We start from the raw sequence: 27,128 nt of genomic DNA on the forward strand, positions 1-27,128 counted from the left end.
ATGAGCTTAATAGCCTCATTAATTCCAACACCCTTAATTTAAACTAGACTTCAAGTAAAAACAAAGGCCTCCAACATGGCCATGGTTTATCTTCCCACAATCACCTCTGGTTTGATCCAAATCAATCCTCAGTTCGCAGAGAATGGAGTAAGACGCTGCTTTCATCCACTGCTGATGTCTGACTCTCTCTCTCTCCTCTGCTTCATGTCTTTCCTGTCTCAGTTGATCTTTGAGGCCGTGTTCGGTATCTCGACGTGTTCTCTCCCAGACTGACACCAGTTGAGCTGAGCCACTTTGCCTGCAGTGTCTGCAATTGACTGAGCCATAAGCTAATTATCTAACGGTAGCTAGTAAGAGCAAAGGATGGCTAGCAAAAAGCAGCAGTTGTTGCTTACTTTTGTGATATGCTGACCCCTGTGTTTTTGGAGCTACCTTTTAATCTCGGCCATATTTCACAAATTACACCTTTTATCGTCATCACCCCATGCATCCCTTGCTCTGCACCTGGCTAGAGTCATAACCTCATCGTCATCTTCTGCAAACAGTGGATTGTGATACTTGCGCTCCCGTGCTGTGGAGGTTGTTGGTGATGTCACTGACAGTTGTTTTGAGGTTTTTCTTCACGGCTCTCACAATGGTTTGTCATCAACTGCTGATGTTTTTCGTTCCTCAACCAGTTCTGTTGCTGAGTACACCAGTGCCTTCTTTCTCCTCAGGACATCCCAAATGGTAGACCCATAGACAGCTCTCTGGTCTTCATGTTGGTTACACCTTTTTAACTTTACATACAGTCTGCAAAGGCCAAAGCTGAAACTGAGAGCAGACATTCAGCACTATTTATTGTTTGAATAATCAATGAAATAAGACACACCTGGGCAACACAAAAACACCTGTAAGTCATATATTCCAATAATTTTGCTCACTTGAAAAATGGTTGGGTTAAAACAAAAGATGCTATCTTATAAGTTTTTTTTCTTTCTTTTTTTAAAACAGATCTAGATGTAAATACCTGGAAATGGATGCTGACATACTGAGCTCTTGTCAAATATTTATCTTTTGGTGTCGAACCCAAATGTTTTCAGTGGACTGCAAAACTAAGGGAATTGGCCTTGCTGTTCCTATAGTTTTGGAGGGGAATGTAGCTGCAAGATGCATAGAGTGCTGACATAAGTGTTTCCACCTCAGTGGTAATAAGCAGAATGCTTATCATGGGAACTGTAGTTTTTTGTTTTGTTTTGTTTTTGTTTTTGTTTCCACTGTTTTTTCACTTCAGCGCCCATAAATATGAAAAGAAAACTCCAACTCCAGCCACAGTCTTTCTACTCAGCGCCCCCCCTGCCCAACAATAGAAGTATTTGCTGTCATACTTTGGTCATTGACCCCTCTGTCAAAATATGGAACTGAAGAATTTGATATTCTACAATACAAACATAATATAATACAAATATCATTTCAGAGATCCGTGTATACCAGGAGTACTTGATATTTACGATAATTCGAGGAAGTCACTGAAGGCAGCATAGGTTCATCTGAGTCACAGTTAGCTTTTGACACTGACAGTGAGCATTTGGACACCCTGAGCCACAAGTGGGTGACATTTCGTACTTTTCCTCGCCTCTGCAGTAGTTTTAAGATAAGAACTTCCAGCTCCGCGGCTTTCGGTACTGATGAAGCCTTTTAAACATGAAGAGACCCCCAAGGCGGTCTCAGTGACGCTGAGCTCACCGCTCTGATACACTGTTAAATTATCGAGCTGGTGCTGGATTACACTGCACGTCAACGTCAACGTTGGATACGTAAAGGTACAGTCAGTTACATATTTCAATTTTCTGGGCGCCAATTGAATCCTCATTTAAACAGGTGTTGTCGTTTTACGTTACTTAAACTAAGCTCGACTGTTTTACCCATGGTGTCTTAGGCCCCGAGCCATGCCTCGGTCCACAGTTGAGCTGTGAATCCGCCATAACGTGACATCGAGGCAGGGACAAGGAGGCGAAGTCCCTGTAGCATTCACAGCCGGGTTTACCTCTTGTGTGAAGGGTAAGTTAACGGTAGTCCGTGTTAATAACTGTATCTTGTAATGTATGTAATACCTCCTGTTACATAACGAAATTTGGACGGGATAAATTAAGGTTATGTATATTGATATTCCGTGCACATCTAACGCTAGTCAACAATATTAATGACATTAGCCTGTTGATTAACTCTTGGCGTTGCATGGTGGCGTATGCAGATGTGATGTCAGCTGTATAGCTAGCTGTGCTGTGATATGCTGTGCTGCTAGCACTGCCCCTGAAATAAAACAACACAAGGATTAGTTATGTTGGATTTATCTTCCTTGGCTTGGGTGTGATGTGCATATAGGTGACAGCAAGTGAAATCAGCGTGAGAGCTGTAAGTAAGATTTCTCCTGCAAAGCCAAATGTGTTGCAAGTGGAGCTGAACTCTCGTCTTCATATCTGATAATATGGTGTTCGTTTACAACACATTTGTATTGACCAGCCAACCTCTCATGCTCAATGTGTCTTGTCCCTTTAGCTTCCTTGGAGCTGGGTTAATATCGCCACACATGCCACCCCCATCCAGCGCTCCTCTTGCTTACAACGCTGTTCAACGTGTCTCTTCCTCCAGGCCTGTGTTACAGACATGAATCCACCATCTCGACAGGACTATGTATCTATAAGCTTTGCTGGACAAGGAAGTGGAGTGTACAATAACAGTAAGCAATGGAGGAGGCAGTCCTGCTGGAGGGTAAGTGACTGAGTTGCTTGTAAAGGTGTTTTCCTTCCTCCTGAGCTCTGGATTATCACCCTGTGCTGGCTTTAGCTGCTGATACTTGCCAACATAACTTTGGGAGAACATATACATATATGTGTGTACTTGGTTCTCTCCCTTCCTTTACAGTAATGTAGAGCTGGCTGTTGTACCTATGATGACATTTTGTGAGGTGCACTGTGTAATTTTGGAGAAGAAATGTTAATCAGAAGAAGACCTTCATTAACCCTTTAAAACAAACAAACAAAAACAAAACAAGCTGACAACACAGTTTCAAACTGCTTTATTTATTTATCTATCTGTGGTGGACCCTGCCACCTTTCTAGTTTCAAACAGTGTTCTGGCACCTTCATTAACTCTGAGAACAGCTTGTTAATTCACAAGGAGAAAATACATATTTCAGAGTTTTTATTATAACCTCATTAATATCGTAAAACCTTTAATTGAGTTTGAATTCCTTCTCCAAAACTACATAGTGCCCCTTTAAAGAGTTCACTATCACCTCTGAGTCAGACTGGAAAAGGAGTGACAGTACATACTGCTCATCGAGTATCATCGTTCAAGCTAATGTTACTTTTTCATTATATCTATTAAACAAAGAGGTGAAGTGATGATTTATCCTTTGACTTAACATTGTAGAGAAGTGGTATAGCATAACTGTCTTTGAATTTCTGTTTGTTTGGTGGTGCCGCTCCAGATGCTCTTGCAAAACTGAACATAAATCAGGCATTATTAATTTGGGTATTTACGTTTCCATTATTCATGTGAGCTACTTTGGCTTTGATTAAAAAAAGAAAAGAATAAATACAATTCTAAAAAGCTGCTGCCTTAATTGGAGGTGATCTGGTACTTGATGTTACCACTACTGCTTTTTAGACAGAAAGTGGCCACGAGTAGCAATGTGATGTATAATAACCTAGTTCTAGTATACAGTGTGTTATCAGCAGAACAAAGCTGTCGCTGGTTTCAAGGGAAGAGGTATTTGCTAAAAACTAGACCTCACCTGATCAATGCATACAGCAGCACTGAATATACTGATCCCCTTTGTAGCAGCACTAGACATGAGTGACAGGACCAGCCACCTGCTTGCTGATCTAGATAAAGCCTACACAGTTGGAACCATAGAAATTATTCAGACACTGGATGGAAGCTGATGTCATTTTCAATCTGTTTCCCCGTGTCTACAGAAATGGAAACAGCTGTCCAGGCTGCAACGAAGCCTCATCCTCTTCATCCTCGTCCTTCTATTTATTTGTGGAATTGCGTCTTATCCTTCAATTACTGAACACCTCAGCGGTAAAGCTCTTGAACATTAAATGTCTAATTTGATATCCCATCAGTCTGAGCCACATGCTATCCAAACCTCTTCGGAGCTGGAGTTGGTTAAGTTTATAAATTTGTCAAAGATGCAGTAAAGACTCTTAACAATATTAATGATTAAGTTACCTTAGCCTACCACCCTTAAGCTGTTTTATTGTATTACCTTTATACTTTAATACTGAATCTGTTCATGTGTGCCTTCAGGCCTTACAGAAGAGGAGCAAAATACAGAGAGTAACATCGACTTGAGGCCCATCATCCCACATGTGCTGCCTGAGCCTGTGAATCAGGCCAGACCACCACTGCCCGAACAAACCTCACAGGTTCTTATCTCTCTGCTTTTGTCCTTTGAGGGGTAGCTCAGGGTTTCTAAAGAGACTGGAGCGATTCCATTTTAATACTTCTGACCAGGCAACAGCGGTGGATGGAGGCATAATGTTGCTCAAAACTTAAAAGCACATAATCTCATTCACCTCCAGTGGCAACTCTCCATACAGGGGATGGTTTAGTTTCATGTGTCCACGTTTTGAGGCACTTGGCTTTTTGATTCCTCTCTGAAAGAGTGAAGGTGAATAGAGTTATGTTTTTTGTTTTGTGTAGCTTTGAAAAGATACTTCAACAGGTTAGAAGGTTCTGGTAAAATATACAGCATTAGTTCTTTCAGTATTCCAAGCAAAATTGCTGATGTAGCTGAAATCTCCCGAGCTGGATTGATATTGAATCAGATCTTTGGCAAGTTAAAAATGTGTTTATTAATGTTATATATAATATAGATCTACATTTCCCTCCTAATGAATGCGTGAACTGAAGTTTTTGATGGTTGAAGTGTCTTCTCTTTGTCATCATTTGTCACAGAGGAAGTTACCCAATAAGAGAGGACCTCCTTTCCTTCAGAATCGTCTTCAGAAGAAAGAAAATGTTTCAAATACGGTGGTTGAGGACAAAGCAGCTGACAAAAAGAAAGAAGGGGAGGAGGAGGGGGTCATCAAGTGAGAGTTTGAGTGTGATCAAAGTGAAGTATAGTTTTGGTTTTATGAATATTTGTATTATTTATCAATTGTCTGGTGACTTTCAGCTGGCGAGGGGCGGTGATCGACACTGACCAGGCCACAGAAGGCGTGAAGGATGAGGAAAACAATGAAGATTCACTTCCCAACCAAAAAGCCAAACCATCTAAAGAGTCTGGTATCTGCTGTTTAATTTTCCAGTTCATGTGTGGATTATGAGTTAATAGTTCTCATTCAACACTTTAAAAAAACATAAAAACAACTGTCTTTTGAGTGTGACAGTCAAATCTTTGGAAATTGAATGAGTGGAACATTTCAGTCACTTGTTTCTGAATCACTTGAAGACTTTGATGTGATAATACTGGCATCTTGTGTGTATTGTGTGTTCCAGCAATTAACTGGCTGGAGGCGGTGCGGGAAGCTTTCAGACATGCATGGAAGGGTTATAAAGACTTTGCTTGGGGCCATGATGAGCTCAGGCCCCTCTCCAAGTCCTACAGCGAGTGGTTTGGCCTAGGTTTGACGCTCATCGATGCCTTGGATACAATGTGGATCATGGGGCTTAAAGAAGGTAGATTGACCTTTGTACCTTGAAATGTTGAACTTCAACCTCTTAAAAAAGTCTTGATTAAAAAGTGGGTTGCTTGCAGCAGATGACAGCAGCAGTCATATCAAATGTCACAGCAAAAGAAATTGGCAAAATGTATCAACTTTTTGAAAAAAACCTCTCAAATCACTTCTAAAACATAAATCACCTCCCCACCATGGAACAATGTTTTTGAGGATGTTCCAAGCACTCATATGCCGTTATTCCACCAGTACTCACCAGAGTCAAACTGAGCCATGCTGGTTTGCTTTTCCATCACAAGTTTTACTTCGGCGAGTCGAGCTGAGCCGAGCTGGAGTAAGGCCAAGCCGCATCTGCCTTGTCCCCAAGCGGCAGTTGTGATGACTCAAGACTCGGTTGTTGTGACCAACCTGTAATAAGCACCCGTCTCGCCCCAAAATCGATATTCATTTAATGTCTGTACAGGAAACCTGAGAGAAAGATGTTGGACTTGAAGTACTTTTTTTAGCTTCTCACAGAACCTCTTTAGTTTCTCTTATCAAGTTTTCTTTCAAACAATGTTTCCTATAATGATGCTTCAAAATAAAAGATTTTAAATGACTCAATAATGGGGGGGCTTTTATTGAGAAGAAGTCACAGTAACTAACATGAAATGAGTGAACACAAAAGAGATTAAAAACATTTCATTACAATTAGCTTAGTTTACATTTGATCTTATTTTAAACCAGTTACAGTCATTAAATCATTTCCAATTATACTGGTTAATTCATAAATGATCCTGTATTTATTCTCAAAATATTCTGTTGCAGAATTTGAAGAAGCTAAGGCGTGGGTTGCTACGGAGCTCACATTCAACAAGAATGTAGATGTCAACCTGTTTGAAAGCACCATCCGCATCCTGGGAGGCCTGCTGAGTACCTACCATCTGACTGGAGACACCCTGTTTCTAGACAAAGCTGTGAGTCAAGATACATGGACTCATTTCATAACACTATTAGAAGTTGACAACCACCTCCCTCAACCTCAACATGGGAGACAGAGAGGCAGATTTTGTGTGATCTGATCTGAATTAACTACATCTTTCATCCTGTCTGCTGTCTGTGTTTGGTTCAGCCATTTCCCTGCCAGCTACAGGGGGCGGCCGCATCGCATGTAGCTCAGGAGGTAGAGCGGGTCGTCTATTAATCGGAAGTTTATTGTTTCAAATCCCTGGCTCCCCCAGCTACATGAATACAAGTCAATAGCTCTCAGTAACAGAGGCGAGGCACATTAGGAGGGCCAGGGATTTTTGTGATTGCGGTAAAGTCTGCATTTGAACTTGATACATTGCATGCAAGCTTCTTACGCCCACACGCACGTCGCCCTGTTACCATGACCCTAGCCTGATTAATCTGATGTAGTCTGCTTGTGTAAAGCCTGTCATTGGGCGCCTATTTCCCTCATTCCTTCCACTATCCACATGTACTGTTTTCATGACCCCATTGCTATGTGAAACAACAACCACCTGCACGCTAGCAACCTACATGCTGAAAATGGTTTTGCTGCCAATTGCTGCCATTTCCCTGCATCGCACTTTAATGAACTCCTCCTTCAGATTTAATACTGCAGACGTAACGTTCAGTCAGTATCATCCTCTTACCCTGAACATGAAAAGTTAACAAAATCTTTTCTCTCTGTTATGTGGGTGTGGCAGCGCCAATTTCTATGCTTCTCTCTTAAGCAGGAAGTCCTCTTAACTCAAACATACACTTTCCCAAATTGGTCACACTTGTAGAGGGTTTCACCCCAAAAACATCTAAGCATCAATACTGTGTCATATCCATAGCGCCGCCCACAGAACACAAGAAGTCAGCCTGATATGAATCAATTAGACTATTGATATAGCACTTTGATACAAATAACATGTAGCACAAATTGCTTTACACAATAAATGCAAGCACAACAAAGCAGAAGTAAAAACAAAAGCCACACATACACACTTCCTCCACACATAACCCATGCATACATTTTTGAAAGTGTGAACAAACATCATCCGATTTACATGACATTTACAGGATGTTTTCTCCACATCAAACACTACAACATAACATAAATGATGCCAGGCCCACCTCCCCATGTGCAAACCAAGTTTCTCCCCAACACTAATTTAAAGAGGAACTATGGCTACATCCTGGGGTCAGTGCTGCTGAAAATGATTGTAATTGCTTTGAAGACATGCAAACAAGCCAGAATGTTTTTCACTCTATTTTACAATGAGAGTTGGTGCAGCCAGACCTTTCTCCAGTGCTGACACAGCACTGTGCAAGACTACCATGGCCCCTCTGCACTGCCTTTCTTCAGCTGTATGTTTGGATAAATATGGCTGAATAGCCAAGTCGGACAAAACATTGTAAAATGTTTCCTCATTCGTAACTTTCTTTGCCCCCGGGCTACCCTATCAATGGGGTGTGCTAGGAATCCAAATTCAAATAGTCTATAGTTGCTCCTTTTTATTGAATAAAAAGCCCAAGGTGGAACAATCCTTTTTTAAATGATTAATAGATAAATTGACTAGGTGTTTCAGCTTTAGAGCTGTTACATGCAGTACATTTGCAATACAACCCCATTAATGTCAAAGCAATATTAGTTCAATCAGACTGACTAAAACAAAAGACAGCAAAACAAAAGCTCAGGTGGTTGAGTACACAGGGCAAAGTTTTACACCATCCATGATTATTTAAATCAAATTGAAGTCCGTAATGGTTTATGCGGTCATTTGTAGTTTTCATGCCTTTTAGCTGCAGATTCCTGCATGTAATCTGCGTTCTTCCTCTGCAGAAAGACATCGGCTCTAGGCTGATGCCAGCCTTCAACACCCCATCAAAGATCCCCTACTCTGATGTGAACATCGGGAAAGGCACTGCCCACCCACCTCGCTGGACCTCAGACAGCACTGTGGCAGAGGTTACAAGCATCCAGCTGGAGTTCAGAGAGCTCGCCCGCCTCACCCAGGAACCACAGTACCAGGTAACTGATCGAGCGATAAGACCTGTCTGATGTCACTAAGGCTGAGGTTTCCCTTTGTAACCATGCTAACACAAATTGACGTCATAATTTTTTTTCTAAAATTACATTATGGCACTTCTAAACAGCACTGACAGATACCAATTCCCATCTACAGGGGCTGTTTTAAAACTGGTATGCAGAATGAGCTTGGCTGTTTCTAAAGATTGTTATTACTCAATTTACTCAAGTAATTATTTCAGTTCTAAGTTAACTTGAAAGCAAAACCTAGGCTGCTTAAGTAACACTGTAACTGACACAGGACCAATGAGCATGGCTGAGCTGTACGAGACAAATCTTAAGAAAGTTAACGTTTTTGAAGTCTGCCTTTTTTGCTCCCTTTACAGTAAGACTCAAGGAGTAGCTTAAATGTCTGGCCATTGTTTTATCCGTTTATTGGTTTTGTGTGACGTTTCGGTGTGACATTAGCATTAAAAACAACCACACTGGGCTGCTTGTCTGGCTATAGACGATAAAAAATAGTAGACCATCTTTTGTGGACAGCGTATGTAAGCTTTTTCTAGTTTGATCCTGTATGTATTGATAATTACTGGATTTGTTATCAGCTGCTGCTTTTGTTGCCTTGCAGCAGCCATTGTCAACTCTTCCATCGGACTGTGGCTAGCTGTCAACTAAAGGAATATAAATTCGTGGTTCACAAGAGATGGGCCACATTCGAAGCCCCAAGAAGTCTTGTTAACATGGTATGTGACTTAGTCCACAGAGCTGGGGCATAATCCTTACTAGCAAGTCTAAAAAAAAAAATAGTCTGGTAGCATGAGGATGTATTTGCTGTATGCCCAGTCTTGGTCTCTGGAAAAGTCAAAACCCAATCTTAAATCAGCAGCACATAGTCATGTTTCGTCTAATAATTGTAGGCTTCAGGAAATTATAAATGCATAATGATAATATATAATTGTTATTAAAGCTGCAGTTGTTAAGATTATAGAAGCAAGATGGATTTTGAAAATATCCAACTGAAAAAAAAATGCAACCTGGACTTCCCTGAAGCTGGCAAACCATGATAGTTTTTCGCCATAATAGCCTATATTATTGCACATGATACATAAGACATGATTTAATTCAACAATATAATATAATAACAAGAATAGTGTCTGAATTTACAAAGATGCATTAGTGCACAGTTTGAGTGTCTGTTGAGCAGAAAAAGTATTGCTGGTGGTGGCTCTAATAAAGAACTGCTTTGCCTAAGTTAACTTAAATCAAAAGATGTGTCTAAAAGTTTCATTTGCTTCTACCACAAAAAAGAACAAAACCAATGCAGATTTAGGAAAGCTGCATCTGGTTTTCCATTATGTCACTGTTCTGGCCACAATATTCTTAGCAGCTGCGTCTTGAAACAACCCTGAATTTATTTACCTTTCAGCTATCCAGTATAGTTTAATGGTGGTCTTCTGGGTCTTCTCTATATACATTGAACACAATAGTATTTTTGAATTTCGGTCTCTCATCAGGGATTGCTCTCGCTGTGGTAGCTTGTTCTTGGGCTCAGGGGCTGTGATTGGATAGTGGATGTGTGATGAAATAACAGCTAATTAAGATAAATACTGGATGGTGTACAAATGATTTGTTTATTTTGAATGTACAATAGTTGGTGCTGCACAGTGAGTGCAACACATGGATGTCAGTATCAGATATCAAAGCTTAATTTGAAGACCTTAATGACAGCAGTGGTTGTATAAATGAACAGAAAATCAGTATAGGCCTAGTACACATCCATTCCTTGGCTGCTTCTTGTCATCTTCTAGCTAGAAACATTTCTACACTGGTATAATTCACACTGGATTGCACTCCCAATTGCAAACACTGGCTTACTGTCGTAAGGTGACATGCAGGATAACGTGGTGGAAGATAAGACATCATGCTGGCAGGGAGTTGTGTAGAGAAAAAAAGGCAAGTCAAGAAATAGGCACATTCTTTACCCAGCTCAAGACAGTTCTGGTGCTGCTCTTTTAAAAAAAAAGAACAGAACAGCCCATTCTCTCCTATTCTAATCACATATATAGCACAAGAGTCCACCTTTCCAGTTCCAGTACTGGCCTTTCAGGGCAGATCTCTATAATGGTAAGTTAACAAGTATACGTCGTTTTCTTAACTTGCTCCTACCAACAAGGACTAAATTCATTCTTCAACACGTTAATTCATTAAGTTAACCACTGTACAATCAAGATAAACAAATCATTTGTATATCATTCCGTATTTATCTGAATTAGCTGTCATTTCATCACACATCCACTATCTAATCAAATCTGAGAACATGCCTACTCATATATGACATAAAAAGCCTCTTTCAGCACCAGCACAAGACAGCTACCACAAAGGACAGGTTATTATGCTTGGATGACAGCATGTCTTTTAATATATTTTGAGAAATAAACCTCCTCCTTCTTACATTCTAATGCCAAGTACAACTCTTTGTATTTATCAGTTGATATTGCAAACACTGTTAATTTTTTAGTTGGGGTGTACAACCTGTAGGTGTTGCTGCCATAATTTGTTGGTGAAATTGTAAATAGTAACAATCACTCAAAATGGGTAACAATTGATCTTGAATGGAAATTTGTCAATTAGATGAAGGTGAAATAATCAGTAGATCCAGCAATACATATTTTTTAGGCTACAGCTGTCGTAAGAAAAGAAGAAATCTCTGTATGTAACTTGTTAATGTAACAACAACTCAATTCATCCCTGTCTGGTCAAATCAGATCTGTTATTTGGCATTCAGTGACAGGCTTTCTAATTATTTCTAATTATATGACACAAAATAATGATAGAATAAGGATAAAACAAATTATTTTGTCAAAAAAATTGGATATTAAAGGTCCAATAACATCCAGCCTCACTAGTTGTAAGTAAACAACTGTTTACTATGTAAAGTGATAGTGGAGTGAAGACAAACAGAGCAGTCAGTGATGTCACACACTCGTTTTTTTGTTTAGGAGCTCTGTGTGTGTCTGTGAGTCTGTGTGCGAGAGAATTTCAGGGACAAACACCAGAGTCAAAACCGCATTTGCAAAAAGAAGGTTTGATTCAGTGTAGAGAATACTGTATACTGAATGTAAGAGCAGTATTAACATGACAGTGTGATGATGAATCATCATAATCTTCTGAGGCAATTTAATTACCCTCCGTTTACAGTAAGTAGTTCAAATTCAGTGGCAAAGGTTGCTCCACAGACTGGACATTGTTGCTACTAATACTGCTGCTGTTCTGGAAGATGCACAACACCTGCTTTTGATCTTTTTGAACAGACTTTGAATTTTGAAACTTTCACAAAATTGAATCAAGCATTCCTCCTGATGGTGTTTAGGGTAGGGTTATACTATGGCTTTCCTAAGTTTTCATAAGCTTCCTGAACTAAGGTTTCTCTCAAGAAAAACTGTTTATTGCATGTTATTTTGTGTGGATTTGTTGACCAAATTGTGTGTTCAGTGCAAATTGCTTCAAAACCAATTTGTTCAATGTCATGTGCATGTTTTATATCTGACTGTATAACATGTTCTAACAATATTTAGCTATTTAAATACTTAAGAGCACAAGAAATGATTTTTTATTTGTTGATGTTGGGCAACTGAACGAATTAAGTACAACACTTAATTCATTCAGTCATCCAACATCAACAAAAGTTATGTGCACTGGAATTTTGATTGAATATTGAAAGTTGAAAATACAGTTGTGTTCAAAATGATAGCAGTCCAACGTTACTAACCAGATCAATCACTGTTATATTTCTACATGGCAAATAATTTAGTAGTAGGTGTAGTAGAGTTATAGAAAACCAACAGTGGCCAATGGCAGACTCAGCCAATGATCAGCTCCAGGGTGATCAAAGAAGGTCTGAAGTTACCTGTGAGTACTGTAACAATTAGAAGACGCCTATGTGAAGCCAAGTTATCTGCAAGAAGCTCCTGCAAAGTCCCATTGTTGAAAAAACCACATGTGCTAAGAGGTTACAATTTGCCAAAGAACACAGTGATTGGCCTAAAGAGAAATGGGGCGACATTTCGTGGACTGATGAATGCAAGATTGTTGTTTTGGGTCTAAACGCCGCAGACAGTTTCCAAACACTGCATTCAAGCCACAGTACACAGGGAAGACAGTGAACATGGTGGCGCAAGCATCATGATATGGGGATGTTTGTCATACCATGGTGTCTTATCGCATACCAGGCATCATGGATCAGTTTGAATACAGCACAATATTTGAAGAGGTCATGTTGCCTGATGCTGAAGAGGAAATGCCCTTGCAATGGGTGTTTCAGCAAGATGGCAACCCCAAACGCAGTAAGCGAGCAGCATCTTGGTTGCAGACCAACAAGATTAATATTATGGAGTGGCCAGCCCAATCCCCGCACTGTAATCCAATAGAAAACTTGCAGGTGACATCAAAAATGCTGTTTCTGAGGCAAAACCAAGAAATGCAGAGGAATTGTGGAATTTAGTCCAATCTCCCTTGGCTGGAATACCTGTTTACAGGTGCCAGAAGTGGGTCAGCCCCATGTAACACAGCTGTGAAGCAGTTCTCAGAAACAGTGGTTATACAACCAAATATTAGTTCAGGGATTAACAGGAAAGTTAAATCCTCAAGTGTTTTTGAGTTTATTCAGTCAGTGTTTGAGTTTATAAAGAAAAATGCAGACACTATTATTTTTCTTGAATAATTTAACATCCCTTTATCTTCACTTTCTGTAAAGTAACACATTTGATACATGTTTCTTCATGTTTTGAGTTTGAATAGAATGTACAGTGTTCCCAATGGAATAGAAATCATTTTTGGATTTTGAACTTTATTCGCTTTTTTAAACACACTATTATTTCGAACACAACTGTGTATTGGCAGGTTAGTTTTTATTTAGAAAGCTATTAATTATGGTCAAATTCCTTAGAGTCAGTAACTAAATGTCACAAAATTCCCCACAGCTTAAATCATCTGACCTCTGCCCTTTGTGTTCCAGGTTGCTGTGGCAGAGGTTATGAAACAGGTCCACAAACTGGACGGGAAGCTTGATGGTCTTGTACCCATGTTCATCAACACAAACAATGGACAGTTCACCCATCAAGGTATCTACACACTGGGAGCCAGAGCAGACAGCTACTATGAATACCTGCTGAAGCAGTGGATCCAGGGAGGCAAGAAGGAGAACCAGTAAGTCAGACTAAAGCTAACCAGCATTCTCTTTGTCATGACCTAAAAGCACTATATATTAGCAATATAGTACTACTTAGATAGGTATCAAGCCAGTTATCAGAGACATGGTTAACAATCAGGGCCCCAAGTGTCGGATGAAGGGTCCTCTCTGGGGAGACAAAACTACCTCTTCAAAAACGAATGGCACATCACAGGAGGGCCAGCTCCTCAGCTCAAGACTCTGCTTTCCACTGACAGCTGAAGGAGTAAAATCATCCCTTTTAAGACAACAGTTTAAATGTCTTGGCCAAAACAGACCAATGACCCACAAGTGACTCTAATGACTCTGAAACTCAGAGCTCACACATGTCCTTAACAACTTTTTAAGCACACACCCACACAGAGATTAAAAGTCTGCCAATCCACCAGTGGGTGTTTAAAAAAAGAAGAATAATGATATTTTTTCAGCTGTATGGACACTGTATGGATGTGATCTCAAGTGAAGCCACTTTTTAAATAGAAAAGTTTAGAACAGTAGTGCAACCGCAACTTAAATGAATCTAGCAATAAATAATTCCCTTAAAACATACCCACAGAACTCGCTTGCTTGGAGCAATGCACTTTGAAGGGCAAATGTTGGTGGCGATACTGTGTCCACCCAGTGTGCATTCAGCAAAGACATGGGGCATACAGTGGCAGTCCAGATATCAGTAGTAAAACTGATTGCCTGTAAGTCTTTCACCCCACATGAAATATGTTCCCTCCCTGAAGAGAGCAGTTTCGTTGTGCTCTTTCACATGATGCATCTTCAAATGCTTTATAAGGCAACCTTATGGTGTTGAATTTTGGCAACACTTGTTCCACCACTCCAAATTACAACCTTGTATACTGAAGTTTAATAAAGCGGCCTCATGGTCTTACTGGTGGGGTTATCCAGAGTCACATATTACCAAATAGCTGGCATGTTCCTAGCTCAGTTTGACCCACACAAAATCAGCTTCCTCTTCGCCACTCTAAAAACAGTAGTTGCCAGGAGCAGCACAGCACAGCACAGCACAACTTCTAGTGCTTTAAAGTGAAGAAGAATTGATTTCCAGTGCCTAGTAGTAAGCAGAGTTAATGGAGACAACTTAGAAGTAGCAGGGTCCTGTTTTCACTTACATGGTACCTGACAAGTGCATTTTTGTCAGTGTCGGCGGCATTTCTAATACTGGTATCGGAATGGGAACGACTATTATTTAAGGTAAAAAAGTTACATATTGTTCCTTTAACAACCTGATACAAGATCCACTGTCAGAATTTAATGAATTCATGTTTTTAATCTCAACTGAATAGGAAATTAAAGAAAGGAAAAGCAAGCACCAGAGTCCTCCCAAAAAAGGGAAGGAAAGAATGGGAAAAGGTGGGATAGTGAGAGAGAGATCAGGACACATGGGGAAAAAACTTGATTTTGTAACAAAGTATGTGATAAAGCTTGAATAAAAGAAATGTGGTAAAATAGCTTACCATGCAGGCTTTAAAAAGAACATTGCTACATAAACAATGTAAGAGACTGTCCACAGGAAATCCTCACATTTGACAAGCTGAAACCAGTAAATTCTTGGCATGTTTTTCTTGTAAAATAGCTAAGCTTGAAAAATAAATCCTTATTAAAATAGCTAATTTTATTTTATGTCATTTTATTGATCAAATGAGTGAGAACTGTAGGTTCATCCCTACCACATACTGTATATTGATTTGGAATGGACCAGTATCGACTTGATATTAAAACATTTTAACTTCCAAGTGTTTATGCTGTTCTGTCAGCACTGGCAGCATTCTGTTGCTTTGGCTGTGTCAGTGGGACGGATTAAAGATTAATAAAATGGAACAATCCCCTCCAGACACTCAGCACCCGCTTGAGTGCATAGGCTTAGATTAAGCAGCTTTGAGTGTCTGAATTATATGTTATAAGTGTGTTTTGGTGTAACTTTAGGGTTTTGGCCTACATTAGCTGTACCTTCGTTTTAAAGGAGAATAGGTGTTCTATCGGGTTCAGGTCAGGACTCTGTGCAGGCCAGTCAAGTTCATCCACACCAGACTCTGTCATCCATGTCTTTATGGACCTTGCTTTGTGCACTGGTGCACAGTCATGGAATTGTCCAAAATGTTTTGGTATCCTGAAGCATTCAATGTTCCTTTCACTGGAACTAAGGGGCCAAGCCCAGCTCCTGAAAAACAACCCCATACCATAATTCCTCCTCCACCAAATTTCACAGTTGGCACAATGCAATCTGAAATGTACCGTTCTCCTGGCAACCTCCAAACCCAGACTCGTCCATCAGATTGCCAGATGGAAAAGCGTGATTCATCACTCCAGAGAACGCGTCTCCACTGCTCTAGAGGCCAGTGACGGCGTGCTTTACACCATTGCATCCGACGCCTTGCATTGCACTTGGTGATGTGTGGCTTGGCTGCAGCTGCTCGGCCATGGAAACCCATTCCATGAAGCTCTCTGCGTACTGTACTTGGGCTAATCTCTCGTTTTAAAGGAGAATATATTTAGGATGTCTTAGATTCAGGCTCTGAATTAATTGCAGAAATCATCTGCTGCATGTCTGCTCTGAAAAAAAAGTCTTAGTCTGTATTTTACATAGGAGAGTATCATTATCGCTGTTGGCATGGAAGTCTCCAAAGACTTATTTCTTCACTCTACCAGCTATACTTACTATGGAATACAATATTTCCTCTAATACTGACTGGGGTCTTCAGTAGTCTCAACTGCTTTGTAGTGTGGTGGTATGGCAGTGGATACTTCTGTATCTGTTCTGAGATGGCAGCTAGGTAAACGAACTGTGGCTGGGTTTGATGTTGTCTTAAAATTAAAAACCCATTTCACCCTTTGGGCTCTATCTCACACTCAGCTCAAGTTGGCACACAGTACAGCACAAGTGCCTTTGCTAGTTTCAGACCGACACAGTTGTAATTTTCATGCCTGGTGCTTGCATTGTGTAAATAGCTAATTTACTTGTGCCCAGATGTGCTGCCCTGAGTGCCGAAATGCAACCTAGTCGTTTTGTGAATGTACCCGAGTCAAACTTTCATTTAACACCATAATTACGAAGAAAGCGCCACTTTTAAGATTGACCTTATTTTTGTTTTCAGGTCAAGTTCATTTTCAGTGGAGTGCTAGGGGCACTTTCATGATAGCACCAAAATCCCACACTCTTATAACACTAAGAAGGCTCAACATAACATGAAATTTTGCTCATAATATCACCAGGGTCTCTACACATGAACTCGAGCATTTACTAAAAATAAAGTTTTTGAACGACTCACTTTACCAGATGTTTTTTCCAATTTGCCAGTCGAGAAGTGTTGTAACAGAGGGCAAAGTAAAGGTGGAAAGCTCTTCTTCTTCTTCTTGATGTTTTATGGCGGTTGACAGACAACTTCTGGTGCATTACCACCACCTACTGGTACGGAATGTGGATCGGGACTTCATACATTCCTGAATTCTATTAAAAAATATGTGTTACATCACATTCGGAGATCGACTTTTCTCAACTGGCAAGAAAACAAATCTGTACAAGGGCAAATACTTTTTCAAAGTGCATTAAATGAAAGGAACCAGGAGTTTATCCACCCTTGTTTTTCCTCCTGCCTGTATTTGGGGGCTTGCCTTTATTTGTTCAAATCAATCCCACCATTAACCACTATCAGAGGCCCGGCTTTTTAATGACTACTGTTTTTTATTTGAGATAATATTACATTTCGGTGTGTTTGAGTAATTTCCCCATTGACTGCTCAATATATATATCTCTCTCTCTGTGATTATAGGCTCTTGGAGGACTATCTGCAGGCAATAGAGGGTGTAAAGAAGAACCTGTTGCAGAAGTCTTCACCTAATGGCCTCACCTTTGTTGGAGAGCTCTCACATGGACAGTTTAGCCCTAAAATGGTCAGTAAAGCTGTGTTTCCATGGCAGTACTTGGGTTCACCTCTACTTTGGACTGGTCTTAACTCTTTGCATTACTGCCTGACTGACTTACTGCTAACCTTTTTTCCACTGCTGTGCTTGCATTCACTGTCACTCCTTACTCTCTGCCACACCCTCGCTTTTGCTCGGCCGCACACTCTCCACACACAGCACAAATTAGTTGTTAGGTACAACAGGGTAATGAGCTTCACTTGAGAAAAGGAAGACTGGGTGGGTTGTTGTTGACACTTAGCAAATGATTAATGTGTGTGGTGCTTGGAGGAGTTGAGTGTTTGCCTGTAGTTTTTTTTCCAACCTCCTCTGCACTCACATGAGTTCTGCAAAATACGACAATTACAGTAACTTGGAAATGCTAAATCACCAGAAAATGCAATGGACCTTTATGAGCACTTTATATTTAAAGCATAGACAAAAGGCAAACATTTCTGAAAACATCTTTATCAATTTAGGCAAAAAAGGCCAAGAACTTCAAACTATTATCCATTTAAAGATGTAATATTCAAAATGAGTTAAAGATATCGGGATATTTTACTGTTTCATTTGTTTATTCTTTGACATGTCTGAATTTGTTATGTGAATATTTTTTGTCACTTTATTAAATGAAACACATTTCATTTGACTTCTCTTGCACATCCATGCACACATCCCATATCCCGATATATAAGAAACTAGAGGGATTATATTATATTCAAATCAATTCATCATTAATTCATAAACTAATAATTGAGGTCAGTTTTGGGCACCAGAATGTATTTGTTAACACGACTGGGTGTTTACTGTCTGTTCTTGTGGGTTTTTTAGGACCATCTAGTGTGTTTCCTGCCGGGCACTCTGGCCCTCGGTGCTCACAACGGCCTGCCTGCTGATCACATGGATCTGGCCAAACAGCTGATGGAGACCTGCTACCAGATGTATGTCCAGATGGAGACTGGCCTCAGTCCAGAGATTGTCCACTTCAACATGCATCAAGGAAGCACCAGAGACATCGATGTAAAGGTAGGTATAGACAGTGCTGTAAGGCAGTGAACAGTGTCCCTACCAATTTTGCGTCATTCTTGATAAGGGCATTACAGTGGGGCAAATAAGTATTTAGTCAACCACCAATTGTGCAAGTTCTCCTACTTGAAAAGATTAGAGAGGCCTGTAATTGTCAACATGGGTAAACCTCAACCATGAGAGACAGAATGTGGAAAAAAAACAGAAAATCACATTGTTTGATTTTTAAAGAATTTATTTCCAAATTAGAGTGGAAAATAAGTATTTGGTCAGCTACAAAGAAGCAAGATTTCTGGCTGTCAAAGAGGTCTAACTTCTTCTAATGAGGTCTAACGAGGCTCCACTCGTTACCTGTATTAATGGCACCTGTTTTAACTCATTATCGGTATAAAAGACACCTGTCCACAACCTCAGTCAGTCACACTCCAAACTCCACTATGGCCAAGACCAAAGAGCTGTCGAAGGACACCAGAGACAAAATTGTAGACCTGCACCAGGCTGGGAAGACTGAATCTGCAATAGGTAAAACGCTTGGTGTAAAGAAATCAACTGTGGGAGCAATTATTAGAAAATGGAAGACATACAAGACCACTGATAATCTCCCTCGATCTGGGGCTCCATGCAAGATCTCACCCCGTGGCGTCAAAATGATAACAAGAACGGTGAGCAAAAATCCCAGAACCACACGGGGGGACCTAGTGAATGACCTACAGAGAGCTGGGACCACAGTAACAAAGGCTACTATCAGTAACAATGCGCCGCCAGGGACTCAAATCCTGCACTGCCAGACGTGTCCCCCTGCTGAAGCCAGTACACGTCCAGGCCCGTCTGCGGTTCGCTAGAGAGCATTTGGATGATCCAGAAGAGGACTGGGAGAATGTGTTATGGTCAGATGAAACCAAAATAGAACTTTTTGGTAGAAACACAGGTTCTCGTGTTTGGAGGAGAAAGAATACTGAATTGCATCCGAAGAACACCATACCCACTGTGAAGCATGGGGGTGGAAACATCATGCTTTGGGGCTGTTTTTCTGCAAAGGGACCAGGACGACTGATCTGTGTAAAGGAAAGAATGAATGGGGCCATGTATCGAGAGATTTTGAGTGAAAATCTCCTTCCATCAGCAAGGGCATTGAAGATGAGACGTGGCTGGGTCTTTCAGCATGACAATGATCCCAAACACACAGCCAGGGCAACAAAGGAGTGGCTTTGTAAGAAGCATTTCAAGGTCCTGGAGTGGCCTAGTCAGTCTCCAGATCTCAACCCCATAGAAAATCTGTGGAGGGAGTTGAAAGTCTGTGTTGCCCAACAACAGCCCCAAAACATCACTGCTCTAGAGGAGATCTGCATGGAGGAATGGGCCAAAATACCAGCAACAGTGTGTGAAAAGCTTGTGAAGAGTTACAGAAAACATTTGGCCTCCGTTATTGCCAACAAAGGGTACATAACAAAGTATTGAGATGAACTTTTGGTATTGACCAAATACTTATTTTCCACCATGATTTGCAAATAAATTCTTTAAAAATCAATGTGATTTTCTGGGTTTTTTTTCCACATTCTGTCTCTCATGGTTGAGGTTTACCCATGTTGACAAGTACAGGCCTCTCTAATCTTTTCAAGTGGGAGAAATTGCACAATTAGTGGTTGACTAAATACTTATTTGCCCCACTGTACCTACATTTCTGAGGAGGAAAAAAGTACATGGAAAATATCCCACTGATCACATACTTAATTGTCTAATGCTGTTATGTAAAATGCTCTACAGTACAAATGCCAGAAACCAGCAAATGTGAAAGAAAACCATCCTATGAATGTTAAGGAAGAATTAGGTTGGTCTCATAATTAACTTTTTATGTCTTCTTTGTATTCTCTGTGATAGCTTGCTGACCGACACAACCTCCTGCGACCAGAGACGGTGGAGAGTCTCTTCTACCTGTACCGGTTTACCAAGGAGCACAAATACCAGGAGTGGGGCTATGAGATTCTCCAAAACTTCAACAAGTACACTAAAGTCAGTAAAATGAAGGCTGTTACATATTCCTGTTTGAAAGTTTACCGTGTGGCTTTAAACTGCCTTTCCCCAACAAGTTTCATGACAAACATTTAATATGTTTGAACTGAGGCTTGGAAAAGATGCAGCTTGTTATTCTATAGTAAAGCACTAGCTTCACTATTGTAGATATAGTAAAACAAATGATAAATCATGGTCAGGTTTTAAATTTGGGTCCAGCCTGGTTGGAACATAAATACCCATCTGTCCATCCATCCATCCATCCATCCATCCATCCATCCATCCACTCACTCACTCACTCACTCACCCTCCCATCATTAACAGTTAGACATATAACTAAAGGCAGTTTATTAAAAACACTTCAGCTGTGACTGTGCTCGTTCACATCGTCAGTGATAGGAAATGATAGATTTGCACCCCTATTGTTAATTAAGTTAAATCTTAGTTTACTAAGTCCTTTTTTTGTCTAAATTCTAGTGAATGGTTTGTGTGACATTGGACAAATTGTGTGTTTCCCTCAGGTTTCCTCTGGTGGCTACACCTCCATCAATAATGTGCGGGACCCGGACTACCCGAGCCCGCGAGACAAGATGGAGAGCTTCTTCCTGGGAGAGACCCTGAAGTATCTGTACCTGCTCTTCTCAGATGACTCCAACCTCATCAGCCTGGACCAGTATGTCTTCAACACAGAAGCTCATCCACTGCCTATATGGCCTTCTACTGCGTGATACACACACCAATACACACAGGAATTCATAAGGCAGACAGAATTGCATGTATAAAAACAACAAACATCTCAGGGTTGGTTTAATACCAAGATAATTCCTTCATCTCGTGTTTCAGTGAGCTAATGTTGTCCAAACAACAATCCTGAACACAGACCACAGATGGAAAAAGCCTACTTTTTACTGTTGAAATCAATTGTTTGCTATGTGCTGATAGCCATGGGAAAATGACAAGAGCTTAGTTCAGTTCACAGCTGAGCTTTATTTATTTATTTGACTGGTCATTTGAAAGAGTACTTGCTGGCGAAGCAGAAGGTTTCTGTTCTCATCCCCACCCAGCATTAGAGAAAAACCTGATTGTGACTTGAATCAAAGATGTCTTAATAACGCATAATGTGGATGAAGAGGAGTGTCTTGGTGGACTGATACTAGTGTTTGAAAGCTGATACTGATATTTTCAGTTTAAATGCGTCTAGCGTATATTTGGTTACAGTTCTGCACATTCTATTTCTAACATAAATGACTATTTTTGTGTCAGAAAGAAAAAACCCTCACAAACTTTGAAGACTTACTCTTTCACCCCTGCACTGTATTCTTATTACAGTGGAAAGGTTTGTGCCACAGTATGTAGCCCATTATGAAACAAAGCCTGTGTCTGCTCTGGGCGTCTGACCTCACTGCTGGGAGTGGCAGCAGGCTGGTTGCCTTTGTAGCAAAACGTTCCGTGACAGCAGCCAACAGCTGTTTAAACTGAAACCAACTCCTGCCTACTGCACCTACATCCTGATTGCTGTGCTGACACGTCTGAATATGGGTGTGACTCTTGCAGGGATATAAGATAAAGCTAATTCCTCATCACACTGTGTAATATATTAATTATGTGCTCTAGCTAGAGCTATTTTGAGAAGCCCTCCCTCTTGTGACTGTAAACAGGAAATAATACTGGGGGCTCCTGACAGGACATGACTGTGCTCTCAGTCCATGTATTTGCTGTCTTATGCTTGCGTTCATGTCACACAGGAAATGTGACTTTACTACTTGAAAACCCCACGTCAGGTCACAGCTTGGAGTGTTCACACTGTAACATGATTAATGAGTGAAACCAGGCAGTCGTGCCAGTATATGTGTTGGGTGATATTTGAGATGGCTGGATCATAATTGACTGTGAAGGTATAGAATATGAACAGAGTTTAAGGGTTAAAATATACTTCATGAAAGGTTCTTTATAAAGTGCTACCCAGTATTTTAATGTTGTAGCTGGTGGAGCTGGTGCCCATTTAAACTACTGAAAATAATGATGCGCAGTTTTTGTAACACCATATTACATTTCACAAGCTGATCATTCTGAATGTTTTGCATGTCAAAGTAACTATAACTCCAACTGAGAGAGAAATGCAAAGAATAAGTAGAAAAAGTAGAGGTAAGAAACATCATAGAACAGCATACAATTTAAAATAACAAATTACCATAAAATTGTTTGTTGAGTCATGTACTCAGATTTTCTACTTTTTCTAGCTGTGACTGTTTTTTGTTGGTAGCACTGCAAATCAAGAAGCAGAACTAATTTATGTCCCTTTGAGATTTTTGCATTAATATAAGACATTCCTGTTCATATAGATATATCAATTTAATGTGACCTACACTGTGATTTAGTCCATGTTGCCCTCTGTTATACATAATTTCTGCTTCACTTTTGCCTATCTTGTTTCACTGCTTGATTCAAAGCATAAAAATGCGTAACTAAATCTTTATCTAATAGTAGTCTGGGGGGCCGTTAATGAAAGCAAACCCTGAATCTGGAATCAACGTCCTCATTTTACACTCACTGGGCTGAGGTGTTAACACAGTGTGGTGGTGACCTGGTTGGTCATGTTGCCAACAGTGTGAACATTTGACAAATGGCTTGGTGATAAACTCTGATCTGTGAGGAATGATACGTGACTGATAAACTCATACAGTCCCACACAATACTAAAGTCTGGTATGTATGGCTGGCTGAGAACTAATTGAAATGCAACTGTTTTTTCCAACTTTTCCTGTTTATTCCTGTGTGACATGAATGCCGCATTCATCCATACTCTGGACCCAGATGACAGTGGACTCATTCCAGTTGTTGCCAAGCAGCAGATTATTAACTGTGAAGTTTTATGAGAACGTTAATGGATTCTTCTTTTTTGTTGTGGTGAGCAGCTGCTCGTTTCACAGAATGTTCATTTCCTTCTTCCTCTGTAGGGTGTCGTGTACATCTGTTTTTTTTTGTTTGTTTGTTTTTTCCCCAAGTGAGAGCCTGGAGTTGTCAGATCGTAAATCTAAATTTCACATGATATATTGATTTGTAGTGTATTTTTTAAAGGAAAACCGACAGTTATCCTGGTAAAGTGAGTTCACCTTGTGTTAAGTTTTTGTAGTAGTAGCAGCTTCAGAGCAGTTTGCAGCCATTCCTATGAATATTTCAAGTTTACATCATAGCTCTACGTTTAGTTGTTGATTTTAAGGATTTGTATTGAGACCAAACTCCTGTATATTCACTTTTATTTTTGTCCTTGGTGTTGTCTCACGTGTGCCTTTAATGTTGCTTCAGACAGCGTTCAAATGACAGACGTTAACTGTCCATTTCTAGCTCTTTTTACATGTGCATATGTTGCTGATTTGCTGCAGCATACGGTCATTGTGATAACTGCAGATATGTCTATTTTTACCATAGGACAGTGATATAATTGATATATTTGCAGCAGTCCCTCAAAACAATCATTAACCCTTTCATGCAACGTGTCCACTACAGTGGACAGATATTTGAAAGCCATTTTTAACCATTTAAGTTGGAGTATGATGTCCTAATCAAGCCTCGCCGGCAGTACCTTTTAAGTATTATCTCTCTTTGTTTCTCTTGGATATAAGGCATCATATATTTGAAGAGCTGAGGGAAGACAATATGAACCAAGTCCCTCTGGAATAACTGATGAATCCAGAGTAAAATACTCAGTTGTATTAACAAGTAGGCAGGTTTTGTAGCATCTCCAGACCCAGTAGCGTGAGGAAACGCATATCAACAAGGGCAGACCAGGGCTCTCCATCCTGTGCATCATCAGCAGGGTTTCTGTGCAGTGTAGAGTTTCCACAGTCATCAGAATTAGCTTTATTGGCCAAGTGTGTGGTGGTTTACATTACACATAAATAGACATGGTTAGACACAAGGATGACAAGACCTTCCAGTTGTTCCACTGCTACCTGGAGATAGTGACGAGGGAAACAATGCTTCTTCCTGTTTAGTTGTGCAGTGACGCACCTCCTTTGCCTTGTAATTTGTCCTTAGATTTTACTGGAGAAATAGAGCATAGTGAAAGCAGGATTTGTAGGGATTTATAAGCAAATAGCTGCCAGTTTAATTCATCTATTTGAGTTTAAATAGTCACATCATTTAAAATAATCTTCAGATTTTAACTAAATATTGATTCACTAGGCAGATACCCTTTGGAGCATAACATCCACTGGAGTGGAAAGATGTATTTTCAACATTATTATGCATTTAACATCTGTTAAGTTTAAAAATGAACAGATTTAAGAGTTATTTCAGAATGTATTTTTTTGTATCATTGGTGCATAGCGTGTGCTGCAGTGGACATTTGTGTGATTCCTTCAAAATCAAATTTGTGGAAAACAAATCTATTGCCATGATTTCAGAGAATAAACAAACATTAAATATTTTAGTTTGTGCTTTAAAAATTGATGCATGAAAGGGTTATAAAGGTTTCAACTGCTAATCTCAAGCAAAGTTTGATTTTAAATCCTGCCTATAAGGGCTCTGTGTGATTCCTCCCTGGATATATTTCAGCATAATGCCTGAGCCAAAGATGTCCTGGAAATCTAATCAGCCCTGGTGTTTGAATTTGTTTAGGGTATGTTCAATGAAAAGCCATTTTCTCCAAAACCACCCTTTTCAGGAAAATTAACAAGGGAGATATTTTAAGTGCTTTTGATAACAATTTCATAAGTGTGATGATGCATATATTTGGTATTCTAGCTGCAGCTACCAATCAGACTGCTTTAAAAGGAAGTTTGCACACAGAGATGCACTCAGCTGTGAAGATACAGAAACAGAGAATTAATTTCTTTGTTGTCATGACTTTTGCCGTGACACCGCCACAATTGATATAAAAGTGTTCAAACTTCATTTAGACCTCATTCATTGCAGGAAAAATCCAGCCCGATGCAGGTTTTACATCTCTTCACATATCTGAACAGTTAAACTCTGGACTCCGCAGCAGGAGGCCCCATTAAATATCTATTCACTGGGCCCCCAAGGAATTATGGGTACTAAATTAGTTGTTTTTTTTCCAGGGCTATAGAAGTGAACATACATTGCTATTATGTAGAATAGGCTGGGTCAGTCGATCTTGGATCAATGTTGTGTCTTATGTTAAAACAGACTTTTGGGAAAGTACATTTGCAGATACTGTCACAGGGACACATGAACTCTGGTTGTAGACCCACATATCCACGTTCTGTTGTAAAATGATTGTAAATAGAAGATTGCTGTACAAAGTTTAATAATGATCTCTTTAATTTCTTCAATTTACAGAAATGGCGCATTTGTTTATTTTTTCACATTTTCCTTTGTCAAACACAAAATGCTTTGTTGATGTCACCTGGTGTATAATAAACGCTGGATCAACTTTAATTTTGAAAAGAAATAGAGAAATTAAAGAGATTTTTTTTTTTAACCGAAACATAACATTTGTGTCCATTACTGACCTAAAACAATGCAGCTCTGCAGGGTTCTACTTCCAGTCTGGTGTAAGTGTTTGTTTTAATGATGAAAGATGGGGCCGAACACAGAGAGGTCAGTGAAGCCACACATCCATTTTCTGGAGGTGGTAGTGATGGACGGATGAAGCCTTTTGAAGGTTAAGGGCTCGCTTTTTGTTTGTGCTTAACCTTTTGCAGCCTGTCGAGATGGGCGAAGCAACACCAACACACCTCGATATCAATAGTTTGTTATGTGTATGCAGTCCAAGTCCAAGAAAGCCTTGTCATGAAATCAAAAGTACCACATTAAAAATAGAAAAGGGGGAAAAAAAAAAATATTTTTGCCATAACATTATTGAACCCTGATATACTTTAGTCTGAGTGCCACTGAAGGTGCAGGTGTTTGAAAGGTTAATTTTATGTGACATTTCATGTGAGTACAATGTGATTGGAGGGTAATAACCATTAAAGTCAGAGTGATATTCATTGAATTAACCTTCATTTCTTGATATTACATAACTTATGACTGTGTCTTTCTAATGTGCCGCTATGTTGCTATAGAGCTTTGGCCAATATTGGGAACGAGAGATTCTACATTGGATAAAAGTCCCAGCACCATTTTTGAAATGGGCTTCAGAGCTTTGGTATCATCCACCAGTCTCTGATCACAGCCTGCAGTGTGACCTGGCTGGGTAGCGCTTACAGAAGAGTTTTTAAAAAATGATCCGTAAGGAGTTTAAAATAGAGGTGCAGCACAATCACCCTTGACATCTGTCGTATTGTAAAGAATAAATATAGTTTTCAGCTCCTGCC

The 27,128-nt window shown here is 39.9% G+C and overlaps 1 protein-coding gene across 2 annotated transcripts; it reads left to right on the top strand.

Moving 5' to 3' along the window:
* The first annotated feature begins 1,388 nt into the window (after nt 1-1,388).
* On the top strand, nt 1,389-26,292 carry man1b1b (mannosidase, alpha, class 1B, member 1b). 2 transcript variants are annotated; one of them, XM_037097212.1, is made up of 15 exons: nt 1,389-1,802; nt 1,919-2,040; nt 2,632-2,751; nt 3,963-4,071; nt 4,300-4,418; nt 4,951-5,084; nt 5,171-5,280; nt 5,494-5,673; nt 6,480-6,628; nt 8,488-8,676; nt 13,688-13,878; nt 17,680-17,800; nt 18,641-18,835; nt 20,714-20,845; nt 21,367-26,292. In XM_037097212.1, exons 3-15 carry the CDS (start codon nt 2,647-2,649, stop codon nt 21,571-21,573), a joined length of 1,941 nt encoding a protein of 646 aa, XP_036953107.1. In that variant the 5' UTR covers nt 1,389-1,802; nt 1,919-2,040; nt 2,632-2,646; the 3' UTR covers nt 21,574-26,292. The 2 variants fall into 2 exon arrangements, with proteins under 2 accessions (XP_036953107.1, XP_036953106.1); XM_037097211.1 differs by having other exon boundaries at nt 1,391-1,802; nt 2,539-2,751.
* Nucleotides 26,293-27,128: the final 836 nt, after the last annotated feature.

This window comes from Acanthopagrus latus, chromosome 5 (assembly GCF_904848185.1).
Source record: "Acanthopagrus latus isolate v.2019 chromosome 5, fAcaLat1.1, whole genome shotgun sequence".
NCBI classification, from domain to species: Eukaryota; Metazoa; Chordata; class Actinopteri; order Spariformes; family Sparidae; genus Acanthopagrus; species Acanthopagrus latus.

Coding starts and splice junctions, on each gene's coding strand:
- man1b1b (XM_037097212.1), top strand. CDS start 2,647: ATGAATCCACCATCTCGACAGGACTATGTATCTATAAGCTTTGCTGGA. Junction 8,677..13,687: donor CCCAGGAACCACAGTACCAG/GTAACTGATCGA, acceptor TTTGTGTTCCAG/GTTGCTGTGGCAGAGGTTAT. Junction 17,801..18,640: donor GACAGTTTAGCCCTAAAATG/GTCAGTAAAGCT, acceptor TGGGTTTTTTAG/GACCATCTAGTGTGTTTCCT.